General features: G+C 40.7%; 1 protein-coding gene across 1 annotated transcript in view; it reads left to right on the forward strand.

Annotated features, from left to right (window-relative positions):
- The first annotated feature begins 9,146 nt into the window (after positions 1 to 9,146).
- Positions 9,147 to 24,500, forward strand: part of LOC118847905 (low affinity immunoglobulin gamma Fc region receptor II-like) — a 32,007-nt gene continuing 16,653 nt past the window's right edge. Inside the window, exon 1 of the mRNA XM_036756593.1 lies at positions 9,147 to 9,222. Within this exon, the coding sequence (XP_036612488.1) occupies positions 9,147 to 9,222 (76 nt within the window). The remainder of the gene's footprint in view (positions 9,223 to 24,500) is intronic.

Here is a 24,500-nt window from a genome sequence, read left to right on the forward strand (position 1 = left end):
CAAAAGTGAATGGAAATCATCCTGCTGGATGATTACCATCCTGCTGAAGGTAAGTTTTGTCCTTCTCCAACTGAGAAAACAATCCGAGACTGGCTTCGGGAAGAAGAAACCCTACTGAAAACGCCAAGGCAGAAGAAGGCCATGAGACACAAGTCAGCAAAATGGCCTTATTTAGAGAGGGAATTGAAGATATGGATTGAAGAGCAAAGGGCAATTGGAATTCCTGTGCCCATGGGTCAGCATGAGGCAAGAAGAATTGCTGATGAAAAAGATGTTACTGATTTCAAAGGAGGACACAATTCAGGTTCATGAAACGGAATGGGCTAAGCGTGTGTACACGCACCAGACTTGCCCAAAAGATGCCTGAAAGGTATGAGCACATGAACAAAACTTGAGTTCAATAACTTTATGTAATACATTTTTTTTCAAATTTTGGGCCCCACAATTAAGGTGGGTCTTATGCATGGGGAAATACAGTAAGTGATAATACAATCTGAAGGGTTTACAACTAGTTGGATGACTTAACTCATAAAGTAACTTTTAATGGTTCAATATCAAAATCAAGGCAGAGGGGAGTATCCCAGGGATTTGTGCTTATCCCTGTGATGTTAAACATTTGTTTTATTCAATAACTTGGAATAAGGCATAGATGGTATGGTCACCCAATTTTCCCATGACACAAAGTTAACATACTAGATGATAAGATCAGCAAGCAAAAGGCTCTTAACAGGCTTGCAAAGGTCACATGTGGCCTTCTAGGTCCTTTTAATAATAGGATTTGTTCTATAAAACTTGGATTCAGTCAAAAGGCTGCACTTAAGGACCTAGAAGGCCACATGTGGACTTAAGGCCACAGGTTCCCCACCCCTGAAAAAGTATTATGTTGACTCTATTAAGACGAAATTCCATGGGCATAAATGTAAACTCTTGGCATAGTTACCAAAAAATCATCTTTACAAGTACAAAATGGGGGAGGCATGAGTAGATAAAAATTATTCTGAAAAATATCTTGGAGGTTTAATGGACTGCAAGCTCAAATATGTGTTAGCAGTGTGATGTGGCTGTGAAAAAAGTTAACATGACAAGAAGAGTCATATCTTTAAAGAATAGTGTGATTATGTAATGTCCCACTATACCCTACCTTCATCAGACCTCATCTGGAGCACTGAGAAGACAAAGCTATTTGCTTAGGGCTTTCACTCTTGGTGGCGAGCTAATGTGGAGACTCCAGGCAGGTGTAGTTAAGAGCCCTCCAGCTTGACCTGGTGTTTATACTTGGTTAAACTCTGGTAACTATGAATTGGGATTTGAATCAGACAAGGTCTGTCTGTTGATGTTTGTAATTTGTATTTGCTCTGAAGTACAGGGTGCTGGCTTTCCCCCCTGAACTAAGTGAATGATATTTGTATGCTGGATTAAAGTAAGATTGTTAACCCCTTAACTTTGCTTTCCTTAGTAAAGCAGATCAAAAGAACCTGGACTTGCAGCGTTCTGTGAGCTGGTCCTTGTTGGTTTTTCATCCCCACAGCAGCTGCTAGCTGAATTGTAGAAACAGATGCACCCAGTTTTTAGACCCCAAATTTTTCAAAAAAGGGTGTCTTATACATGGGGAAATATGGTAACTCATTCCTGTATCATCAATTTAGTGATAACGTCAAGGTCTCAGTATGGAAGCCTAAACATCATCTTACTTGCTACAATTCCCCATACACAGGCTAGGTAAGCTTGCTTCCAGGTATGCATAATGGAAAAAGCCATGCTTCCTGACTCAGAACATCTAGAATGTTTCCTTTCTGTTTACAATATGGTAAACAAAGGCTTTTCAGCTGGTTGCTGAGTCAGAACCCATTATGGACATAGCAGGTTTCCATAGGAGCAACTCAATCTCTTTCTACCCTCGCTGCATTCAAGTGAAAAGGATGAACTTCAGGCGAGCCTTTGGAAACTGGTGTGCATGTGGCCTCCTCAGCCAGCCTCTGTTTGGGATGGATTGTTTTGTATTCCTTCCTTCGGTACATTGTCTTGCAATGTTTTGTAACATTTGTATTATAGTTTGCTGGCAGCCAGGCCAGGTGAGATACCAACAATTTATGAGAGCTAAACCAACAATGAATTGGCCTGAGAGCTGACACTGTGCCCTGTAAGCAAGGAGTTCCTCATCCAATGGCCATGGCACAGTCAGAAATGAACTTGGTGGGGGAAAAGCTTTGTCACAATTGCTTTAACTTGGATTCACTCTTACCAGGAACTGAGGTGGAAAAGATGGGGAATATTTCCCTGGAGGAAGGGCTTTGTATTTCTGTTCTTCCTATATCATCATAGTAAAGAACTTTTTGTAAAAGTTAATTAGTGTCAATTGGTTATATTGATGGTGGGGACACTTATCACTGGGTCAATTAATGATCTCAAGGAGACACTAACTGTAACTGGAGAGAACACACGAGAGCAGGGGCTTGAGCTTACAGCTTCAGAGAAAAACCCATTGCCCCTCAGAAATACCCCAGAACCCTGAGGAAGAGATGTCTCTCAGCCCTTCCCTAGGAACCCTCCTTGCTAGTGCTTATGTGAACTGGAGAGTGAAGTCCTGAGAATCACTATGGAGCCAGTAGAGAAATGGAGGTAGTCTGCCACCTAGTGGCTAGAAGTGGTTGTGGCTGGAACTTCAGCTCCAGGACCCTAAGTTTCCAGCACTTGGGGAGAGAGACTGCAGAGGCAGAGTGGATCGGTCAGGGTAGGTAAGTGGCAGAACCATTATACTCTAGTGCCAAAGATGAAATTGTTCTTCGTTCTCCCCTCCTAGACCAAAGAGCCTCCATGACAACTTTCCTGGTACTTGAAGAGGATTATCATGTTCCCTTGAGCCTCTTCTTCTCTAAGAGAAGCATTCTCATTTCCTTCAAGTGATTCTCATTTGACGGAGACTAGAGACCCTTCACACAATCCTTCTGGTTGTCTCTTCTGAAGAATCTCTAGCGTCTCAATGTCCTTCCTAAAATACAATAGTCTGGATGTGTTCTAACCAGGACAGAGTAGAGTGGGCTACCACCTCCTTTTCCTAGACACTGTTCTTCCTTAATGCAACACAAAATCACACTATCTTTTTTATGTCATATTACATTTTTTATTCGTTTTGAATTTGCACTCCAACAAAACATCCTGGAATTTTGACCACTTTTAGTCTTATTAATTTCCATCTGATTTCATTTAGCCCAGTGTTCTAGTTGTCATTGTATAAATTGTTTTCTTGGTTCCATTTTCTTCATTTCATTTCACTCTACATCAGTTCATACAAGTCTCCCCAGGTTTCTTTGAAAATAGCCCCATTATCATTTCTTATACCACAATATCATTCCATCACATTTATAAACAATAACATGTTCAACCATTCCCCAATCAATGGGTTCATTCTAAGATTCCCATCCTTTGCCACCTCAAAAAGAGCTGTAAGTATGTTTGTATGTCCTTAGAGTTTGTTTTGCTTGGGACTAATCCCTCCCTTGATCCATATTTTTTCTATTTTCTCCTTCTCCCTTCCCTCCTTACCCTACATCCCTGGTGAGTAAAATGCATTTTTGCACTCCACTGTGTGTATGTATTATTCCATCCTTTGACCAGTTCAGGTGAGAATGAGGTTTAAGTATCAGCCATTACCCCTACTCCCTACTCCTATGCACAGTATGATTGCTGAGAAAATTTCCCTTAACCTTCCTCTCCACTCCCTCCTCTAGTATAGTCCTCTTCCCCTCCCTTTATATTCTTCTTTTGAGATCATCCAGACTAATTTGATCACATTAAATGAAAAAAGTTTTTCACAAACAAAGCCAATGCCACCAAGATTAGAATAGAAGCAGAAAGCTGGGAAACAATTTTTAGAGTCAGTGTCTCTGATAATACCCTTATTTCTAAAATATGCAGGGAAATGAGTCAAGTGCATAAGAATAGAAGTCATTGCCCAATCGACAAATGGTCAAAGAATATGAACAGGCAGTTTTCAGGTGAAGAAATTAAAGCTATCTATAATCATGTGAAAAAATGCTCTAAATCACTATTGATTAGAGAAATGCAAATTAAAACAACCCTGAGGTACCACCTCATACCTATCAGATTGGCTATTATGACAGAAAAGGAAAATAATAAATGTTGGAGAAGATGTGAGAAAATTGAAACACTAATGCATTGTTGGTGGAGTTGTGAACTGATCTAACCATTCTGGAGAGCAATTTGGAGTCATACCCAAAGGGCTATAAAACTTTGCATACCCTCTATCTAACAATAGCACTACTATGTCTGTATCCCAGAGATAACAAGAAAACAGAAAAGGACTCCCATGTACAAAAAAATTATGGCAGCTCTTTTTGTGGTGCAAAGAATTGGAAATTGAGGGGATACTCATTAAGTGGGGAATGGCTGAACAAATTATGGTATACAAATATGATGGAATAGTATTGTCCTATAAGAAATGGTAAGCAGGCAGATTTCAGAAAAACCTGGAAAAAATTACATGAACCTATGCGGAGTGAAGTGAGAAGAATCAGGAGAACGTTGTATACAGTAACAATAACTTTGTGGGAGGATAAGCTTTGATAGACTTTGCTCTTCTCAGCAATGCAATGGTCTAAGACAATTCCAAAGGACTCATGATGGAAAATGCTATCCACATCCAGAGAAAGAACTATGGAGTGTGAAAGCAGATTGAAGCATACTATTTCCTCTCTCTCTCTCTCTCTCTCTCTCTCTCTCTCTCTCTCTCTCTCTCTCTCTCTCTGTGTCTCTTTCTCTTTCAATTGGTTTTTCTCTTTTGTTCTGATTTTTCTTTCCCAACATGTCTAATGTGGAAATATGTTTAATATGATTGTATGTGTATAACCTATATCTGATTGGATATCATCATGGGGAGGGAGGTGTTGAGAGAGAGAGAGAAAAATTTGGAACTCAAAATCTTATGAAATTAAATGTGGAAAACTAAAAGTAAATTAAGAAAAAAAGTAAGTTAAAAAAATTAAGACAGAGCAGAATCATTCTCAGCCCTTCTGTTTAATTAGATTCTCTGACCCTTTAGGGCAATGTAGTTCAGAGGAATCACATGTATTATCTCCCTATAGTAGAATGTAAGTAGTTTGCCCTTTTTTACATCCTTTATGATTGTTCATTCATATTTACTATTTTATGTTTCTTTTACCTCCTGTGTTTGAACTTCGAAGTTTTTATATAGCTCAGGACTTTTCATCAGGAACTTTAGGAAGTTTTCTATTTTATTAAAGATTCATTTATTACCTGTAGGATTATACTCAATTTTGATGAGTAAGTTCTTCTTGGGCAAACACCTGCATCCTTTGCCTTTTAGAGTATTATATTCTAAGCTCTCTGATCAATTATGATAATGCTCACTAAATTGTGTGTGATTGTGACTGATTCTTTGGCATTTTAATTCCTTCTTTCTGACTGCTTTCAGTATTTTTTCTTTGACCTGGACACTGGATTTGGGCTATAATGTTCCTGGGAGTTTTCATTTTGAGATTTCTCTTAGAAGGCAACCAATAGATTCTTTCTAGTTCCACTTCACCTTAAAGTTCCAAGACATCTTGGCAGTTTTATTTTTTTTTTAATTTTTAGTTGTGATGGCTTGGATCTTTTTTGGTCATGATATCCATTCAGGTAGTCAAATACTTCCTAAATTTCTTTTCTCTTTGGTCTGTTTTTGAGGTCAGTTGTTTGTTTTCTATGAAATAACTCATTTTTTTTCTATTTCAAAAAATCTTTTGCCTTTGTTTAATATTTTTAGTTGATTCATGGAGTCATTTTGTTGCATTTGTTGCATTCTAAAGTTCAGGGAATGTGTTGCTTTTGCAAGCTTTTGTACCTCTTGTGTCAAGCTGTTAATTTCCTTTCCAATTCCTTCTTTTATAACTCATTAATTTTATACCTTTTCCTCCAGTGCTCTCATTTCATTTGTAAAAAAATTGTAAACTATTTTAAGAAACTCTTGCTTCATTACTTCTAGGGATTCTACTTGAATTTGTGCTCAAGTTATGCTTTTTGTTGAGGCTTTGCATGAAAGTGTTTTGGAGTCATTCTCTTTTTCTGAGTTTTGTGTCTTCTCTGCTTTTTATGGTGGGTTTCTTTTTTTGTTTGTTTGTTTTTTGCATATTCTTCCACCCTACTTTCTGATTTCATAAAGATCATGATTTTCACACTTCTAGAGGGAAGATCTAGGTTGGTTCTGATAATGTTTTATTGCTGTATTAAGTGTGGTGTCATTCCAGGCTCTCAGGGACAGCTCAGGCTAGCTTTCCTGTTCCCAAAGAGGTACGAACCAGGGCAAAGTGTGATTTACTGCTCCCTTGGCCTGAGCCCTACAGGTTCTTGTCCTTGGTAGGGATCTGAGCAACAGTAGACTGCTGCTGTACTCAAACTGTATCAGCCAGCTGGAAAGCTCTGCTGGATCAGGGTGGCAGAACTGTAGGCTTCCTTTTGGTCTGATATTCCTGCCTTTACTCTTCCTCCACAGGCTTCAGATGGGGATAGAAGCTAGAAGTGAGAGCGCATTTCACTCTTGGGGTCAGAACCACACAGCTTGTACTTGCTTCTGAACTTGCTTCTTGCTAGGCACACGGCCCCGAGCTTGCAATTGCTTCCTACCCTCGATTGTTATCCCTGGGTGCAGGCCCCCTCCTCTCTCTGCCCTGGGTCTGTGACAACAAAGCTGCCAATTGACACTTGTTCCAGCATGGGTCTAGGTCTTCATCTTGTTTCTGGGCACAGTCTTTGGGCCTGGACTGCTGGATTCCTGGCCAGATGCCATTCCCAGTGTCAGCAGACCACTCTGTCTGTCTCCCTATGCCAAACCAGGCTTAACAAATGACTCACTGCTTTTTCTTGGATTTCCTCAGCAGGATTCAATCTGACAGATTTTCTAGATCTGTTTGGAAAAGTCTGAGTTGGAGGTGCTGATGAGGTGCTCTTTGAATTTGCTACTCCACCATCTTGGCTCCAACCTCAATCTTCCTTTTTTTCTATAGAAATAAAGAACAAATTGGTAAGTTCACTAATAAGAGAATTCCAAAATGAGGAAACTTCTTCTAATATACATTAACATCTTCTCTGCAGTTTACAACCTTAGAAAGTGGTCTAGAACATTGAGAGTTTAAATAACTTGCTCAGGGTTACAAACATTCTAAGTCAGAGACATGACTTGAACCCAAGCCTTCCTGGTTCTGAGGCCACTTCTCTGGCCGTTACACTGATGGGATCAGTGGCCAACTCTCCAGCCTCTACACCAGAGGGATCAAACACAAAGCCTGAGTGTAACCCAAATCAGATAAAATGTAATTGGGAAATTTTACAAAATGAATAAAAATACAATAAAACATGGATAATGTTGCATTTGAAAACTTAGCCATTATTTGTCCAGTGGGAATCTTTCTGTATGGTTTAGTGGCCCCCTGTTTCTATATGAGTTGAACACTCCTACAATACACAATACTACACCATACTTTCTCTCTATGTCCCCTTAGTATAGCTAAAAAACCCAAAAGACCCCAGAATATTCCCTTTCGTTGTTCTTAACTTTCCAAACCAGCCTCAACTTATTCTGAGCGTTAGTAGTCCTCATACCCTTTTTATAGGACCATGGCATGCTTTTCTGCACTCTGTATCCTCATCTCCTACAACAATGCCTGGCATATTGACCAATGGTTTAATAGACTGTAGGTTACTAGCCCTTGCCTCCAACTTCTGTACGCATCTTTTAAAAGTCTAACTTGGTTGGTGAGTTGCCTTTACATCTGTGTTTTCTTTCCTTCAGACAATGCGCATGTTTTTCTCTTTGGAATTATTTCTCTTCGTGTCTTCAGAATTCCATTCCTTTTATTTTTCTTTGTGACTTTTTTTGAGACTTTTTTTGAGGTCCTATGTCCTCCATACTGGAAGTACAAAGGCTGAATCCCAATAATGAGCAGCCTGGGAGCTTCAACTTTCTGTGATTTTCTAACATGTGCTAGTGTAACCCCTCCAGCCTGGTGGCCCTCCAATCCCGGGGCGACAGTGGAGTCGCACTTGGCTTTAACCCTACTGCAACTCAGAGCTCAAAATGGATCTCCAAGCCCAGCCTTCCTAGTATGGAATCCTGAAAGCAAGCACCACCAAGTTTCCCATCTCACCCCACCTCCTGACTTTCCCTGGAGTATTTTGTCCCATTATGGTGGATAACATATAATTATGAGCAACCTCAGGTCATTATTTCTAGCACCAAGAACTCAGATCCAACCGTGTAACAGACAGAGAGAATGAGGAAACTTGGGTTCTGATATTTCATGGATCAATGACCATGGACAAGTCAGCTTATCTGAGCTCCTGGTTCTTCACCCACCAAAGGGAATATATGCACCACATGTCACAGGGTGGTTGTAAGAAAAGTGCCTTGTAAATGGGAGCTGTTATTATTATGGCGCATGAGGGGCCTCTAGGGAAGAGTACTTTTCATACTTCCCCATTCTCTCTCTGAATTAGGACTGGGCTCTGGGGTTGGCCCATTGAATAACCAACACCTGATATTTACACAGAACTTTGAGGCTGACAAATAACTTTAAATTTATTGTCACATTTCAATCTCCCAACAACCTGTTGAGGTGGATAGGGAGAAGATTATGATCCCAAATACATACATACATATGTGCATATCTTCTCTCTCTATTTATATATATGTATGTATATATATATATATATTCCATACACACACACACACACACACACACACACACACACACACACACACTTCTACTTCCAGTACAACTTACACTTTGGCTTTACACCATGCAGGGCAGAGTGGGGTAGTTTGTTTGCTTTCTAGTAGATTTCTCTGAATTTAGTTGTATAATCAGTTGGTCCCAGTTGTGTGGGTGCTGGGCCAGGATATCCTGCATTCCACTGGCAAAGTGGGAGGGAGCAGAAAGAAGAGGTACTTCAGTGGGAGGACGGTCAGTGAAAGTGGAGGAGGGGAGGAGATTCTCAGGTAAAAGAGAAATTCTCACTCCCTCCTTTAGAAGAGCTTTATGTCCTCTGGACTGTGTTAGGGTTGGTGGGACAGATATATACTTCTAGCCTCTGAATCTTGATGCTGCTTGGAGTCCACTGTTCCCCAGCCTGCCATGAGGGGACTGTGGGTGCCCAAACCTGTCACCACCACCAGCTCTGTGCTGCTCTGGATAACACTGTTGTGTCCAGGTGAGTCTCAGCTTAATGGAGCAGAAAAATGGGAGTGCAAAGCCAATGGGCCAATTCTAGCTCAGGCATTGTTTAGGGGCCTAACTTGGGAGGAAAGCATGAGTGGGGAAAATGGAAAGAAGGGGGAGGGTGGCAGTGGGAAGGGGCTAAACAGAACCAGTTCCTTAGAATCAGGACAGAGGGAAGATGCTAAAGTTGCTGGTCAGTCCCATGCCAACAAAGATAATTCTTCCAGCAGACTCCTGTTTGGGTGTCATCTGCTGACCAGGCACCTGTTAGCTTTTCTTTCTCTCTCTGATTGTGGCCTTTTCTTTGAGAACCTTACCCTCTCTATGGCATAAATGGCTCATAACAACGCAATGTTAGACAGACATCTACAGAATAGTTCTATTTTAATAGCAACAGTGGAAACAAATTGCTTCAGTGAAGAGATGGTTGAGGGTGTTTCTACTTTTCTGGCTCAAATCATGAAAGTTTGGTATTGTTTCCTCGCTCTCCTGTGTCTACAGCTGGCTTTCCTTGTTGAGGGAAGAGAAGTGTTTACCCAGGGATCCAGGGAATGGGCAGAATCCCAATTTCAGTAATTGAAGAAGAGCAGATTAGGAGACTTGAATAATTAAGATAATAGTGTTTATATCCTTCAGATGTATAGACACTGTCTGGAATGGAAGGCAGTGGTGGTGAGGTAGGATGTGTACACATGGTGGCCCCACAACATGTTAGTGCAGTTTTAAGCTCTAAGCTCTGGCCTTACATCACAGATTCAGAGTTGGAAGAACCTCAGTGGTCACTTGGATGCCTCCCCTTATGCTCCCATTTTTTAGATGAAAAAACAACAACAACCCAAGGCCAAAGAAGCTGAATGATTTGCACAAGGTTGCAAAGGTAGCAGAGTCATCATTTGACCTCAGGTCCTCTGACTCCAAAGCCACACCATGCCTCTGATTTGGGGGCAAATTCCTCTTCTTTCCTCTCCATATCTCCCTATCAAATTTTAAATTTAGATGAGATATATCGAGTGTGGATTTCCTACCCCACCAAGGCCAAAATGCACCCTAGAGCCTTCAGGCCTGCCCACAGTGGTTGATAGGAGACAGTCCTCTCCACTCCTCCAAATGTCACACTTGTGTCTGGACAGATTCCTAGGTGTTCTCTGACTCAATCAAGTCTAGGCACCTTTTGGTACACATCAATACCCTGGGGACCGAAGATAAAGCAATGTCAGCTGTCTGCATGGTGGACACCCAAAATCAAAAGAAAGTAGGAAAAACGAACTGATACCTACCCTGCACTCACTCAGGAGCCCTCCTCCACTACCAACAGCAAGGATGTCCTGGTTAACCCAAAGACCAACACATGGGCTTGCAACAAAACCCAACCTCACACTCTAGCTCCATGCCTCCCTCTTTCCAGTGCCATGGAGATGTTGTCTCCAGGCTGCAGAAGTTTTCTTGGACTACAACAGACAACCAGTGTGACAGCAGCACCTCAGGAGCAGAACCCTGCTTGGGGCCTTGACAGAGTCAAGGGAAAATAAGGAGGGCAGGGGGAGAAGACTAAAATTAACAAAGATCACTGGAAGAAGAAAACTCAAGGACCTTGAATATAGGCAGATAAATCAATAGGGAAAATATTAACAACAGAAGGAACTGTGACCTCCAGGTCTAGTAAATGAGTTCAGGCATCTGTGAAGAAATACAGCAAAAGAAAGGAAAATGACCCAACACTTGTTAAGACAGAGGAACCTGTGGACTGTAATGGGAAGATGGAACCACAACGTGCTGTTCCTGAGTGGTTCAAAAGAGAAATGAGAATTAGGAGAGCAAAATTTATGGCCTATACAGCAAAAATAATGGGCAGATTCTCAGCAATGCGTGGACCTAAAACTTTTCCAAAGGACTCATGTTGGAAAATGCCATCCACAACCAGAGAAAGAACTATAGAGCTAAAATGCAGAGTGAAGCAGACTCTTTCCTCTTTTGTTTTGTTTTCTTTCTCATGGTTTCTCCCATTCATTACAATTCTTCTATGCAACATGACTAATGTGAAAATGTGTTTAATAGGAATGTATGGATAGAGCCCATATTGGATTTCATGCTGTCCTGGGGAGGGAGGAGGGAAGGAAGGAAGAGGGAGGGAGGGAGGGGGAGAAAATTTAGAACTTATGGAAGTGAATGTTGAAAACAGAAAATAAATGAATTAATATAAAAAATGGACAATGCAGAAGAAGAGAAGCAAAAACCAATAAAATTCAAAGAAAATCTGCCCATTGGGCAAGGAAAACATAGCCATCTCAAAAACAGGATGCATAGAGACCACCTAAGGGTCATAAGTCTCCCAGAAGAACATGACAGGTTAAAAAACCTTAACAACCATAATTCAGGAAACAATAGATGAGAATTGCCCAGAACTTCTGAACGTAGAAAATGAAATACAAATTGAAAGAATTTACAGATTTCTTCCAGAAAACAATCAAGGCTGCACACTCCAAAACACATGGTGGTTAAATTGAAAAACTCAACTGAGAAACAAGTTTTGCAAGTAATCCAGAGAAAGACCTTCAAATACAAAGAAAGGAAATTCAAGACAATCTTGGACCTGACCAGAAAATATAGGAAGGAATGGAATAAGGTATTTTGAAGAGCAGTGGAGCTCAGGTGGTGGTCACCTACTCTACAAATCTGAACTTACCTATAAATGAAAATGAAGAAGGAAATCTATTTTATTTTTTTTTAAAGAGGCATTTGAAACATTCTTAGAAAGAAAAGAACTGAAAAGATCATTTGCTTCCTGAACATCCCAAACAACAGAAATACAGGAGGATTGAATAAATGCAGCAGCCAAGGACAGCAATGGAAACACAATGACAGCAGATATCTCACTAAGAGACTTCCTTCTAAATGTAAGCAATGAGACAGGGACTGTGGAGGTAACAGCAAAGAGGCATTATGGACAGAACCTGATGATACTCTGCCTTGTGATGAATCAAAGTTTTTGTGAGACTACATAACAACATGGGAGAGTTCATGAAAGTGGGGGAGGGGAGCAGGAGAATAAAGAGAAATGTTTGATTTTCCATGTCAAATCAAGGGCTGGCAATGAGAGGAAGGTGACTCCTATGGTCTAAGTAGGAGAAGGGCCTACAGAGGAGTGAGTGAGGTGGAGGGGGGAAGGATCAAGTAGAAGGAAAGAAAGGAGGCCTTGTTTTGGTGATGGAAGGAGGATTCCACTGAGGAATGTTCCTATGGGTAAAGAAAGACGGTCTGTGAAGAGAGATGACTGCACCGGGTACGATTTAGAGAATTTGGTGCTAGAAAAGTCCATTCCTCCTACCTTGAAGAACGGGGTGGGTGTTGGAAATCCTAGGGGCAATTGGTACCTGGGAGAGGAGGAGGCTGGGGAGGAAAATTTTAGTCAAGTGAGGGGAAATGATGACCAGGAAAGGGCATAGCTCAATTGTGGGGAGGTGGTGAGCATGGGGTCCTATGATGGGGCATTGTCCTCTCTGACACCTGCAACTAACATTGTTCTGAGAGGGAAGCACCGTGGGAAAAAGGAATCACTGAGGAAAGCTCTACAAGGCAGTGGGAGAGATTGCCTAGAGGAGAGTTTTGGAAATTTCGATTGCTTCAAGAATACAGAAAATGGAGATAATTAGAAGCATCGTGAATGGGAGAATGACTGTCTAACGAAAGGCAGGATGGCTAATGAAAAGGGTGAAGGAAATCTTCTTTTGGGAAGGGGGCACAAAAATGAAATTAAGAAACTAATGCATAGGACTAGTTGAAAGGGAAGAGAGGAACAGAGAGTTTACTTGACTAACAAGGGGAATGGGAGTGAAGAATTCTATAACCAGATAAAATCAGGCTAGAAAAGGGAACTAATAAGTGAAAGGGAAGGGGTAACAAACAAGAGGAAGGGATCAACATCGAAGGGAAGACAGCCAGTGGGAATAGGGCCACTTTATTAAAGATTAAGGTGAAGTAACTGAAGGGAAGCTAGGTGGTGCAATGGATAGAGGGCCAGAACAGGAGTCAAGAAGACTCACTTCCCTGAATTCAAATCTGGCCTCAGACACCTACTAGCTGTGAGTCTAGGCAAGTCACCTAACTCTGTTTATCTCTGTTTCCTCAACTGAAAAATGAGCTGGAGAAAGAAATGGCAAACCACTACAGTATTTTTGTCAAGAAAACCCCCAAAATGGCAGGTGGGGGGGGTTGTCATGAAGAGTCAGATATGACTGAAACAACTGAACAACAAAAAAAGTAACTGAAGTACAAAATCATAACTTCAAAAAAATAAAATTAGATGGAAGAAAATATAAACCTAATTCACATAATTTTAAATGTGAATGGATTAAGCAATTCAATACAATGAAAAAGAGTGAGAAATTTGATAAGAAAACAAAATCCTACAATCTGTTGCTTACAAAAAATACATTTAAAAAACAAAACATACACACACGTACACATGCACACACACAAAAACTGAGGTGATGGAAAAAAACTACTATCTATAGTGTGAATCCAAAAAAAGCAAGAACCATAGTCATGCTATTTGATAAAACAAAAATAAAAATTACAAGGAGAATAAATAGGGAAACTACATATTGCTGAAAGGAACCATAGATAACAAATGACCCTTTTAGCACCTTAACATAGTTGGGAGAATGGGAAAGGGAAGCATTTGGCATCTCTGGAAAGATTAGAGCCCTGGTGTCATGACAGTTTTCCTGGTTCAACCAACTTGGGGGAGAACTTCAGTGGTCATATCATCTGATCTGCTCCTGAATGAAAATGCCTTCTAAAACACCTCTGATAACAACTGATTCACCTTGTTAGATGATTGTTGGGACTATTTTCCTTACATCAAGCCTGATTCTGCTTTTATGCAATTCCCATCCATCCATTGCTTCTCATTTTGACCTCTGATGCCTGACATTTAGTCATTGTTTCACATGATAGCCTTGCAAATATTTGAAGACAGTTCTCATACCACCTCCCCTTTTCTACCCATTCCTGTATTTCCAGTATTTATTGGAAAAGCTTCTAGTATATCCTCACTGCATATGATATTTTATTTTGGTTTTAGGTAGCTCTTTTTATGATATTACAAAAGGTCACTCTATGTCTATATTTTATAGGGTTTTTAGCATAAAAGCATGTTATACTTTGTCAAAGGCTTTTTTCCATCTATTAAAATGATCATGTGGCTTTTGGATGTTTTGGTTTTTAATGTGATCAATTATGTTGATTGATTCCTTAATGTTGAACCATCCTTCCATCTTCAGTGTTAATTTCATTTGTTCAGAGTGAATAATTTCTTGAACAAATCACTGGAGTCTATTTCATAGGATTTTGTTTAAAATTTTTGGTCAATATCCATTAATTATATTGACATATAGTTTTCTCTCTTTTATATTTACTTCTTTGAGGTATAAGGACTATATTTGTCATATAAAAATAATTCTGGAAGGGTGTTTTCTTTCTCAGTTTTTGAGAATAATTTGTGGAGTTTGGGCACTGATTGTTCTTTAAAAGTTGATAGAATTTCCCGTGCATCCATCAGAATGAGGAGATTTTTTCCTTTGGTGGTTCCTTTATAGCTAGATTAATTTCCTTTTCTAAGATTGGGTTACTTAAGATCTCTACAAGGCCTCCTGATAGTTTGGATATTTTATAGTTTTGAAGGCATTTTTCTTTTTTATGTTCTCAGTTTTGTTTGCATGTAACTTTCTAATATGCCCTGATTATTCTTTTTCATTTCTTCTGATTTTGTTGTGATTTCACCTTGCTCACTTATTTTATTGATTTGGTTTTCTGCTCTCTTCTTTTTAATCAGATTAATTAATTCTCAATCTTATTGGTGTTTTCAAAGAGCCATCTTCAAGTCAGACAACACTCCCCTGCTAAAGGCAGGATAGCCCTAGTGACACATGAGGCCTCACCACATATAAAATCTATTTGTTTTTCAAAGCCCTTCATAACTTGCCAACCTCCCCCCATTCTGTCTTCTCTCTGTTGTTCCTTGCACTGGACACTCCATTTTCTGACTTAGGGCATTTTCATTGTTTGTCCCTTATGCCTGGAATTCTCTCTCTCTCCTTTTTTCTACCTCCTGACTTCCATGGCTTCCCTCAACTCCCACCTACAGGATGACTTTCCCAAATCACCTTAATACTAATGCCTTCCCTCTGTTGATTATCTCCAATTTATCCTGTACATACCTTGTTTGTATTTAGATGGTTGCATGGTGTATCTCCTATTAGACATTGTGAGCTCCTTGAGAATAGGAGCTGTTTTATTTGTTTGCCTTTCTATGTATGTGTAGAGCTTATCATGTGGGCAGCTATGTGGTGCAATGGATGGAATACCAGGCCTGGAATCAGCCAGAGTTATCTTCTTGAGTTCAAATCTAGCCTCAGACACTTCTTAGCTGTGTGACCCTGGGCAAGTCACTTAACCCTGTTTGTCTCAGCTTCCTCTTCTGTAAAAATGAGCTGGAGAAGGAAATAGCAAACCACTCCAGTATCTCTGCCAAGAAAAACCCAAGTGGGAACAGTTGGACATGAGCGAACAATAAACTGAACATAATGCCTCAGTCCAAATTTATTTATTTGCTTAAGACTCCACTGAAGAAAAGTCACGATAAGTAACAGTGGAGTTTACTCTAGCTCTGAACTGGGAAGAAAGATTCAACAGAAAAGACTATATCTCTCTCAATTGCCTTCAGTGTTACAAACCTCAGACCTGAGGCCTGAGAGTGTCAAAGAGGGGAGACTTCTGCCAGTCTTCAGCTAAAGGTCTCTGCTCTTTCTGAAGAAGAACAATAGTATTCCATATGAAAAGTGACCTATCACATCACAGAAGAAAGAGGATTGTAACACCTAGCCTAGCCAGTGGCTGGAAGTAATGGAGGATGCAGCTTCCCATTGGACCAGGAAGTCCAGAGGACTGACCTTCCTAGGAGGAACCACCATGGGAGGAGCCAGCCTAATAACCAACCCACATATTAAAAGGAAAATTATTTGTTTGGGCTTTTGCCCTGAATAATAAGGCAAAACTCAGGAATAGAAAATTAAAAAGTTTATTTTTTGAAAAGTCAAGATTGAAAACATCTTGATAGGCTGGCCTAAGGAGAGGACCAGCCTGGAATTCAAGATGGAGGATGCTTTTCATAATGACTTTTGTAATAAGAACAGACAAGTATGATAGCTACATGTCACCAGAAGATGACTGGCCATCATGTCTAAGATCCTCCCCCACTGCTGAAGTCTAGGGAAATAAGATTAGAGGTAAAGGAAATTGGGATCAGAGGCACATGTGTTGCAAGTGCTAACTAACAGGTAGGGGATGGGATCAAAAGTACATGCAGCAGACTATGACCTCCCTCAGTAGACTAATTATCACTACCTGGAAACAAGCCAGATTGGAAACAGGCAGGGTCACTGCATAAATTTCAGTATACCACCTAGCCAAACCTGGAAGAGGCTATGGTCAGTGAGGGGATAGACTGGTGGCCAGTCAATGGCAGGATCCATGCTTGATGAGGAGCTAATCCAGAAGATAACTCATCATAGCCAGAAAATGACTCCTCACTACATTTCCCCATGGTCTCTTGAGCTGAAAGCAAGTAGGGAATGTCTGTGCATGTTCAAAGGACAGCCCTTCCCACTGGTCAGTTCACCCCTATTACATTCCATAGGCATGGTTAGCTCATATAAGCCCTGGGGAACCTTGTCCCATCTCATCCTCACTGGCACATTGAGTCTTACAGGACAAGAGTATATCCCTCCTCAGGGATATAGATATAGATATAGATATAGATATAGATATAGATATAGATATAGATATAGATAGATAGTACATATATATTTATATTTATATATACACATATATGTGTATATGTGTGTGTATATTATATATATATAATATATATATATATATATATATATATATATATATATATATATATATATATATATATATATATATACATAAAACTCCCTTTTGAGTTGTGGTTATCTTTTTCATGTCAATGACAAGCCCCCATTCAAATATATCATCCCCAATATCAATCACAAATTATAGTTATTGTCTTTCTTTTATCATCAATATCACTCCAGTTTCATTTAAACAATTAATATCAATTAACTTTAGAAAGGCATAGCTACTGGGATGACCAAGGAAGGACAGAAGTATAAGCATTTGCCCCTAACAACTAGGGGTGCAGTGTCCCCCATACCATCTTGGTCCCTGGGGAGAGCGCACTCAAACTTAAAGCAGTTTCTACATAACATTCACCCCTCCAAGTTTGCTTCCAAATTCAGCATAACAGATGGACAAATCATGTCATTCTCTATAGGCTGCCTTGGAGCCACTTCTCAGCACCTTATTCTTCATAAGGCTCAGCTGTCTGCAAAATCTGGTGTGGAACTGAGCTTCTGGAAGTCTGGTGGCTCACTTAACAGAGACAGGACACAGCTATCCACCATTTGCTCTGTCAAAATTCATTGGGACATAAGGGCCTAAGGTCTCTGTCTCCACCCAGAGACTTATAGAACTCCTCTTCAAAGTATTCCAGGAAATTAGAGAAGGACTGAGTCATGTGGTTAGTATTTGGGAAGCATCCTCAGTTCTAGATCAGCAGTCAATGGAAAGGTTACTCTTCTTCGTGTGGGAAGAGGACAAAAACAATTCTTATGCAAGCTCTGAAGTCTACATGAGGTCTTCGTCATGTTCTTCTCATGCTCATAAGGACCGGATCTCATTGGCCAATCCCACTTTCTGTCCTTGGTGCTCTCCAAAGTACCTCCTCAGGCTGGGGGCCAGACTCTGCTGACTCTGAGGGGCAGGATAGCAGCTCTCCTATTGAAGTCTTACTTCCCAGAGGTTAGGTTTAGAGGCCTCAGCCTACTGCGCTTTCTTTTATAAAAATCAAGTTTGGTTCCGGAAAAAGCAACCTGATGATAGAAGGAGTGGAGGAGGGAGAAATGTTGATTTCCTTCCTCTTTTCCAATTTATTATAAAAGCCTCAGTTAGGTCACATCCTGTCCCAGGGCAGCAGTGAACAATTCACTTGGTCTGGTATATTTCATCCCAGCAGAATGCAGCTGTCACTACTGCCATTTTTGCTGCTTCTGGGTGAGTTATGGTTCCCCTGAGTAGGAGAGGTGAAGGGTATCCTTGGTATCTGGGACTAGCAGAGACCTTTTCCAAGTCCGGATAAGAACACTGGTCTCTTTAGGGGGGTTGGGAGGATGGGAAGAAAGAAATCATCTTTGGCTGGCCATAGCTGGGGAAGCGAGGGTACACTGTATGTCCTTGGGTCATAATGGCTCCCATTTAAATGAGACTTTAAGGTTTGCCAAGTATTATACATACATTATCTCATATGATGCTCACAATAACCCTGTGAGTTTGGTGCTTTTATCATCCCCTTTTTTAAAATGAAGAAAATGAACCTCAGAGAGGTTAAATGATATGCTTAGAGTCACACAGCTTTTCTTGGCAGAATTTGAATCTGACTTCCTAAATCCAAGTCCAGCACTCTATCTATTATGTGTCTGTAAAATAAGGCAGTTGGAGTAGAAAAATAACTAATATCTCACAGAGTTCTAAAATTATGTGATTTCTTCCTATAAATTTCTAACCTTCTGGATTGAAATTGAAAGGGTTGTTGTTGTTTTTGTTTTTCCTGTGCTTCCAAGATCACAGCAGGTAAGCATCATCAAGGCAGATAGGTGGGGCAGGGTTTACCAGCAGGATACTTCATCCATCTCCAGTAAGGCAGCACTTAATTCCATCAAAAGTAAAGTACAAGCAAAGCTTAGAGAGATGTGGGATTCTTGGCTCAGTAAGAAGGAGATGAAATTCAGCTTTATGCTGCTAGTAACAATCCAAAGACATTTTATGGTGCCCTCAATGCTATTCATGGGCCAAAGACCTATGGTGCATCTCAACTATTTAGTGCTAATGGAACCACATTGATTTGTGATAAGGATATGATCCTAGAGAGATGGGCTAAACACTTCCATAGTGTTCTTAATAGACCACCATCAATCAATGCTGAAGCCATTGACCATTTACCTCAGGTTGAAGTCAATCCCTGTGTAGGTGAAGTTCCCAATGAAGAAGAGGTTTTGAATTCCAGTAGGCTCCTCTCATGTGGCAAAGCACCTGGTGCTGATTCTATTCCAGCTGAGATTTACAAGGTAGGGGGTCCATTGCTCATACAAAAGCTGACTGAAATTTTCCAAGTTGTACAGCAAGAAGAGCTTACCCCCCAGGAGCTCAAGGATGCCTCCATTTATCCATATCTTTAAAGGAAAGTGAAATAGGTTGTTCGGTGACAAACACAGACCGAAAGAAAAAAGAAGGAACATGAAAAAATAAAGAAAGTGAAAATAGTCTGCTTCAATCTGCATTCAGACTCCATTAGTTCTTTCTCTGGATGTGGATAGCATTTTTCATCCTGTGTCCTTTGTCTTGGATCACTGTATTGCTGAGAATTTAAGATAAGTCTTAGTGGGTAGGTGGTGACATGTAGCTTTAATCGTGACAGGAAAAAATGAGAGTGTGCACACCTGTCATTCAGAATCAGATTATTAAAAATAACTGTTCTCGATCAATTCACCAACATGCATTCAGTAAGTGTCTGCTATGAGCCAGGCACACAGGTAAAGATATTTAATGGCAAGCATCTATTTCCCCGATATTCATAATCAGAAGGTCACTGAACAAGATTATTTATTTCAATGGATCTTAAATGATTTTAATCTGCCTTAATTGGAAACAACGCATACATCCAGTGACTGGGGGATGGCTAAATAAATTGAAGTCTCTGGATGTAATGGAATGTTATTATGTCATAAGAAATGAGAAAATCCAAAGAATACAAAGAAACTTGAAAAGGCTTACATAAAATCATGCAAAGCAAACAAAGCAGAGTCAGAAAATTGTGCAAATTACATTTATGTTTTTTAAAAAGTTACCAATTTTTAAAATGAAGAATAGAAAAGTAGATCAGAAGGATTCAGATGGAAACAAATCAGTAAAAATACTTGGTCAAAACAAATTTCTTTTACAAATTGTGAATAGTTTGGAATTTGGGGCCTTCTCTCAAATGTATTTATTTATAATCATCTATTCATTTACTATATATATATATATAGTATACATATTTATATAATTTACTTTTTATTTGAATGTTGGTAGTTGTTGATGGATTTTTAATGTTCTGGACTTGTGATTTCATGGGTGTGGGAGAGCCCTGGAGTTTGCAGCTATCTGCAGTGTATAATCTGAAAACACTCAGATGCTGGCACAATGAAAGATTAAGTGACTTGTCAGCCATGGCCTGTATGTATCATAGGAGGGACTTGAACATGAATCTTCCTACTCTTTTCCCCTAGAGACAAACAAAACAAGCCTAATTCATCTTCCACATATGTCAATCTTTCTCCATTCTTCTGGAAGTCACAGTGCTGGTCTCTCAGCAGAAAGCAAATTGTGTCCCTTGGGCCAGTCCAATAGGTTTTTTTTCCCTCAAAGCGTGGATGATGAGCCAAGAAAGGAATCCACACTTGCCATATAGTTGACCAAAACTGTTTATTGGCAGAGTAGATGATAGGAATGTATACATATTACCCAAGCTTGGACCTCCAAATGCTTGAATACACTGGGGTTCTTGGGAGCATAGCAACTGCTTTAGGTAGGTCCTGGGGTGATGGGATCAGTAGCATTAATAGGGCTAATAGCTTTTAGCCAGTACTGCAGTTCAGTGACCACTTTGGGGGATTTTTTTCTCCCTTTTTCTCTCCCTTTGATAAGTAGCTCAGAAAGCCATGTCTGTTGAGCTATCTCTCAGCCTACCAGGTTGTTTTTATAGCTTCTAAAAACATGAGTTAGAAAGAGTGATAATTCTGAGCTAATCAGCCTTTCCCCCTTAGAGTCTGAATCTGAGGCAAATGTTCTGGAGAGTTTTAATAAAGGGGGCAAGCATTACAGACTTCCCCAATGGGGTCTCTCAGATAAGGGCAATCATAGCATGCACAAGCTAGTGAGGGTATAAAGTACACTCAGGTTAGGGGAGACATTCTAATCCAGCACCTTGTGCCTTGGGGTGGAGGTCTTATCTGGAGCAGATAGGAGACAAAGAACAAGAAAGGAGCAAGCACAAGAAATGGGAAGGCAAGAGGTAAGGCCCAGGAATTGAGGACTGTGCTGAATCTGGAAACTGGGATATTCTGTTGGAAATATGTTATAAAGGATAGCAACGGCCTGTCCCCTGGATATCTACATTTATAAGGACAGGACTCTTCTCTTTTTTACTCAGCATTAACTGTGAGTGGGGCCCAGTGCCCACTGGTTGGCAAGTTCACTGCCATCCCTTGAACCTTGTGAGTTGTTTCTCACCAGCTCAGAAATTTGGGGCAGTCGTTCCACCCAGGAGCTCCAAGAAATCCAGTCTCATTTCTGCAATTCTGCTACACTCCGAGGTCACCTCAGTCTAATCTCCAGCCCTAGACCGTGGGTTCTTATTGGATGGGGAATGAACAGTCCACCTTGCACAGGGCAACATTATCCTGTACTTATCTAAGACTGACTAAGAACTTCCTGGCATCCCTCACTTCCTTCAAGTCCCAGAGAAAGTCCTCCCTTCTACAAGAAGCCTTTCCTCATACCCTTTAATCCTAGTGCCTTCCCTCTGTTGATTATTTCCAATTAATTAATTATTTAATTTTTTTTTATTAATTTAATTAATTAATCCAATCAATTAATCTTGAATATAGCTTGTTTGTGCCTACTTGAGGGCATGTAGTCTCCACAGACTGAGTTCCTTGAACGCTGGGATTGTCTTTTGCCTTGTGCTCTATCCCCAGCACTTACCACAGTTCCTGAGACATAGTAGGCACTTAATAAATGCTTATTGACTTATGGAAAGAAAAAGCATTTATTAAGCAATTACTATATAAGGTTCAGTTCTGCAAAGTCAAAACTCTCTTATGTCCCCATCCAGAAGTGTGAAGAAGGTGTTGGGTCAGAGATTCCAAAGTGGCCATTTGTGGAAGCAACAGATAATTCTTCCCAGGCTTCTAGATGGACAAAGTGAGGACCTGAGGTGGGCTAGGGACCTTTGCATAAAGCATGTCAGAGGACAGTGCCTGACCTCTAACATTTGCCCCTTCCTTCATTGTGGTCATCAGGAAGGAACCAAATCAAACCAAATTTTGTGGGGCCTGAGCTTTTCTTTCTTCTGAAGGGCTGTCTCTGCTTTAGAGATGGCCTACTCCTTCTCCTCCTCTTCTTCCTCTGTCTCTATCTCTAATTCTCTGTCCCCATATCCATCTATATCTCTGTCTCTGTCTCTGACTCTCTTTTCTGGAAATCTCCATGGTTGTTATCTTTTGTGCTAGGAATGTCCATCCTTCATGTAATCCCCTTACAGCTCCCTGCTTGTGACAACAGAGCTCAAAAACTAACCCGAGCAAGAACCTACCCTGACCCCTCCCCATATAAAGCCCATGGTGCTGGCCTAGTTCATTGGTGACCCAGTAAGGGGGCTGCTGTCTTAATATACATACATCTCTCTCTCTTTCTCTCTCCCTCTCTCTCTGTCTGTCTCTCTCTCTTTCTCTCTCTATCTACACATATATACATACACACATATACCCAATGGCGGCTATAGTGTTAGAGGTATTGTCTCCCAATACCCAGAGCTGATGGGCGGGCAGGGTGGGATAGGGGGATGGGAGATGGGGTGTGAGGGGGGTGGGTGGAGGTGAGAGAGCCTCATTGGAGGAGCCCCAGGCAGTGTCCCACAATCAGTAGAAGGAATGACCAGAGAGGAGAAGCTCTACATGCCAAGACAAAAAGATTAACCTCTTTGGAGCACCATTATTGATTCCCTTCTTTCCACTGCCATAGTTTAGAGACTGCTCATCCTTCTCCTGCTATCCCTGCCTTTTCTTCTCTGATTCCAGCTTTCGCTTGAGTAAATTAAAATGTGCCAAATAATGACTTCTTACTTTTAGTATCACTGTTTGGCTTTGGTCTTTTGTGCCAGCTTCCTGAGTCCTCAGAGCAGTTCCAGTGGACTGGGACACTTATCATTCAGGGTCAGAGGAGAAAACCATCTTTCTCCCATTGGGAAAAGTCATTGCAGAGATCACTCTCTTCCCAGTGTGTAATAACAGAGGGTCTGTCCCTGCTCAGGGCCTAAAGATGATGCTATGGCCTTAGAGGCCAGACTCAGGGCTAGCCCAAGACAACCTAGAAATTGTCAGTGTCTTCATTGGCTTCTCTTGCTGTGCCTCCTACCATCTCTTTGTAGTATATCCTAACAGGCTCTTGAGGTTCTGCAGTAACCCCAGGCTACCTAGGGTAGCAGGCCCCTCCCCATTGGCCTACATTCTCTGGGCAGATATTTCTACACAGAGGGAGCCTCCCTTATGTCACTGAAATTTCACCATATAGACAATTCAGCCATACTTCTATCCTTCCCACCCTGATGTCCATTCCCCTAAGGGACATTATAGAGTCAGAGGAAGTGGTCTGACCAGAAAACACTCCCTAGTGGGGACTGATGTAGCAATCACAGGGTTTTACTCAGATAGCAGGGGGACAAGAGGAACAGAAACCAAACATGCCTCAGTTAGGACAGTGATTCCCCAAGTGTGATCCAGGGACCACATCACTAAAGAAACTTTTTCAATGAAGGTAATATGATTAATGTCCAAAAAGCCAAAAGGAAAGATAGTAATGTGAAGTTGGGATGGGAATGGTGAATATGGTTAAATCTTGCAAAAAGATCAAGGAGGATGAGACTGGAGATAAGGTGATTGATTGGTCATTGGTGATCTTGGAGCAAGACATGCCAATAGAGAGAGAAGGGTGAAAAATGTCTTACAAGAGAGTGACTGGATGATGAGGAATTAAGTGTAGATAGCTCTTTCAAGAAGTCTGGTGGTTAAGGGAAGGAACAAGACATTGAAGTATCATGAAGGGGGTTGAAAAATCAAGGGGAGGTTTTTTTAAGGTATAGGAGAGCTAAGCATGTTATAACTTGATGGGAAGGGCAAGATCGATGGTGCAAGAAAGCCAGTGAAGATGATGAACGATGATGAGAGGTGAACGATGCAAGAGAGAGGATATTAATGGACAAGGACTGAGTGTATATTAAAACATAATCAGGCAGTAAAGAGGAGAAAGATTTCTTCCTTAAGGATGGAAGTAAAGCAAGAGAGGATGGAAAAGACAGACATTTTAAGATGAAGA

This window comes from Trichosurus vulpecula, chromosome 4 (assembly GCF_011100635.1).
Source record: "Trichosurus vulpecula isolate mTriVul1 chromosome 4, mTriVul1.pri, whole genome shotgun sequence".
Classification (NCBI taxonomy): domain Eukaryota; kingdom Metazoa; phylum Chordata; class Mammalia; order Diprotodontia; family Phalangeridae; genus Trichosurus; species Trichosurus vulpecula.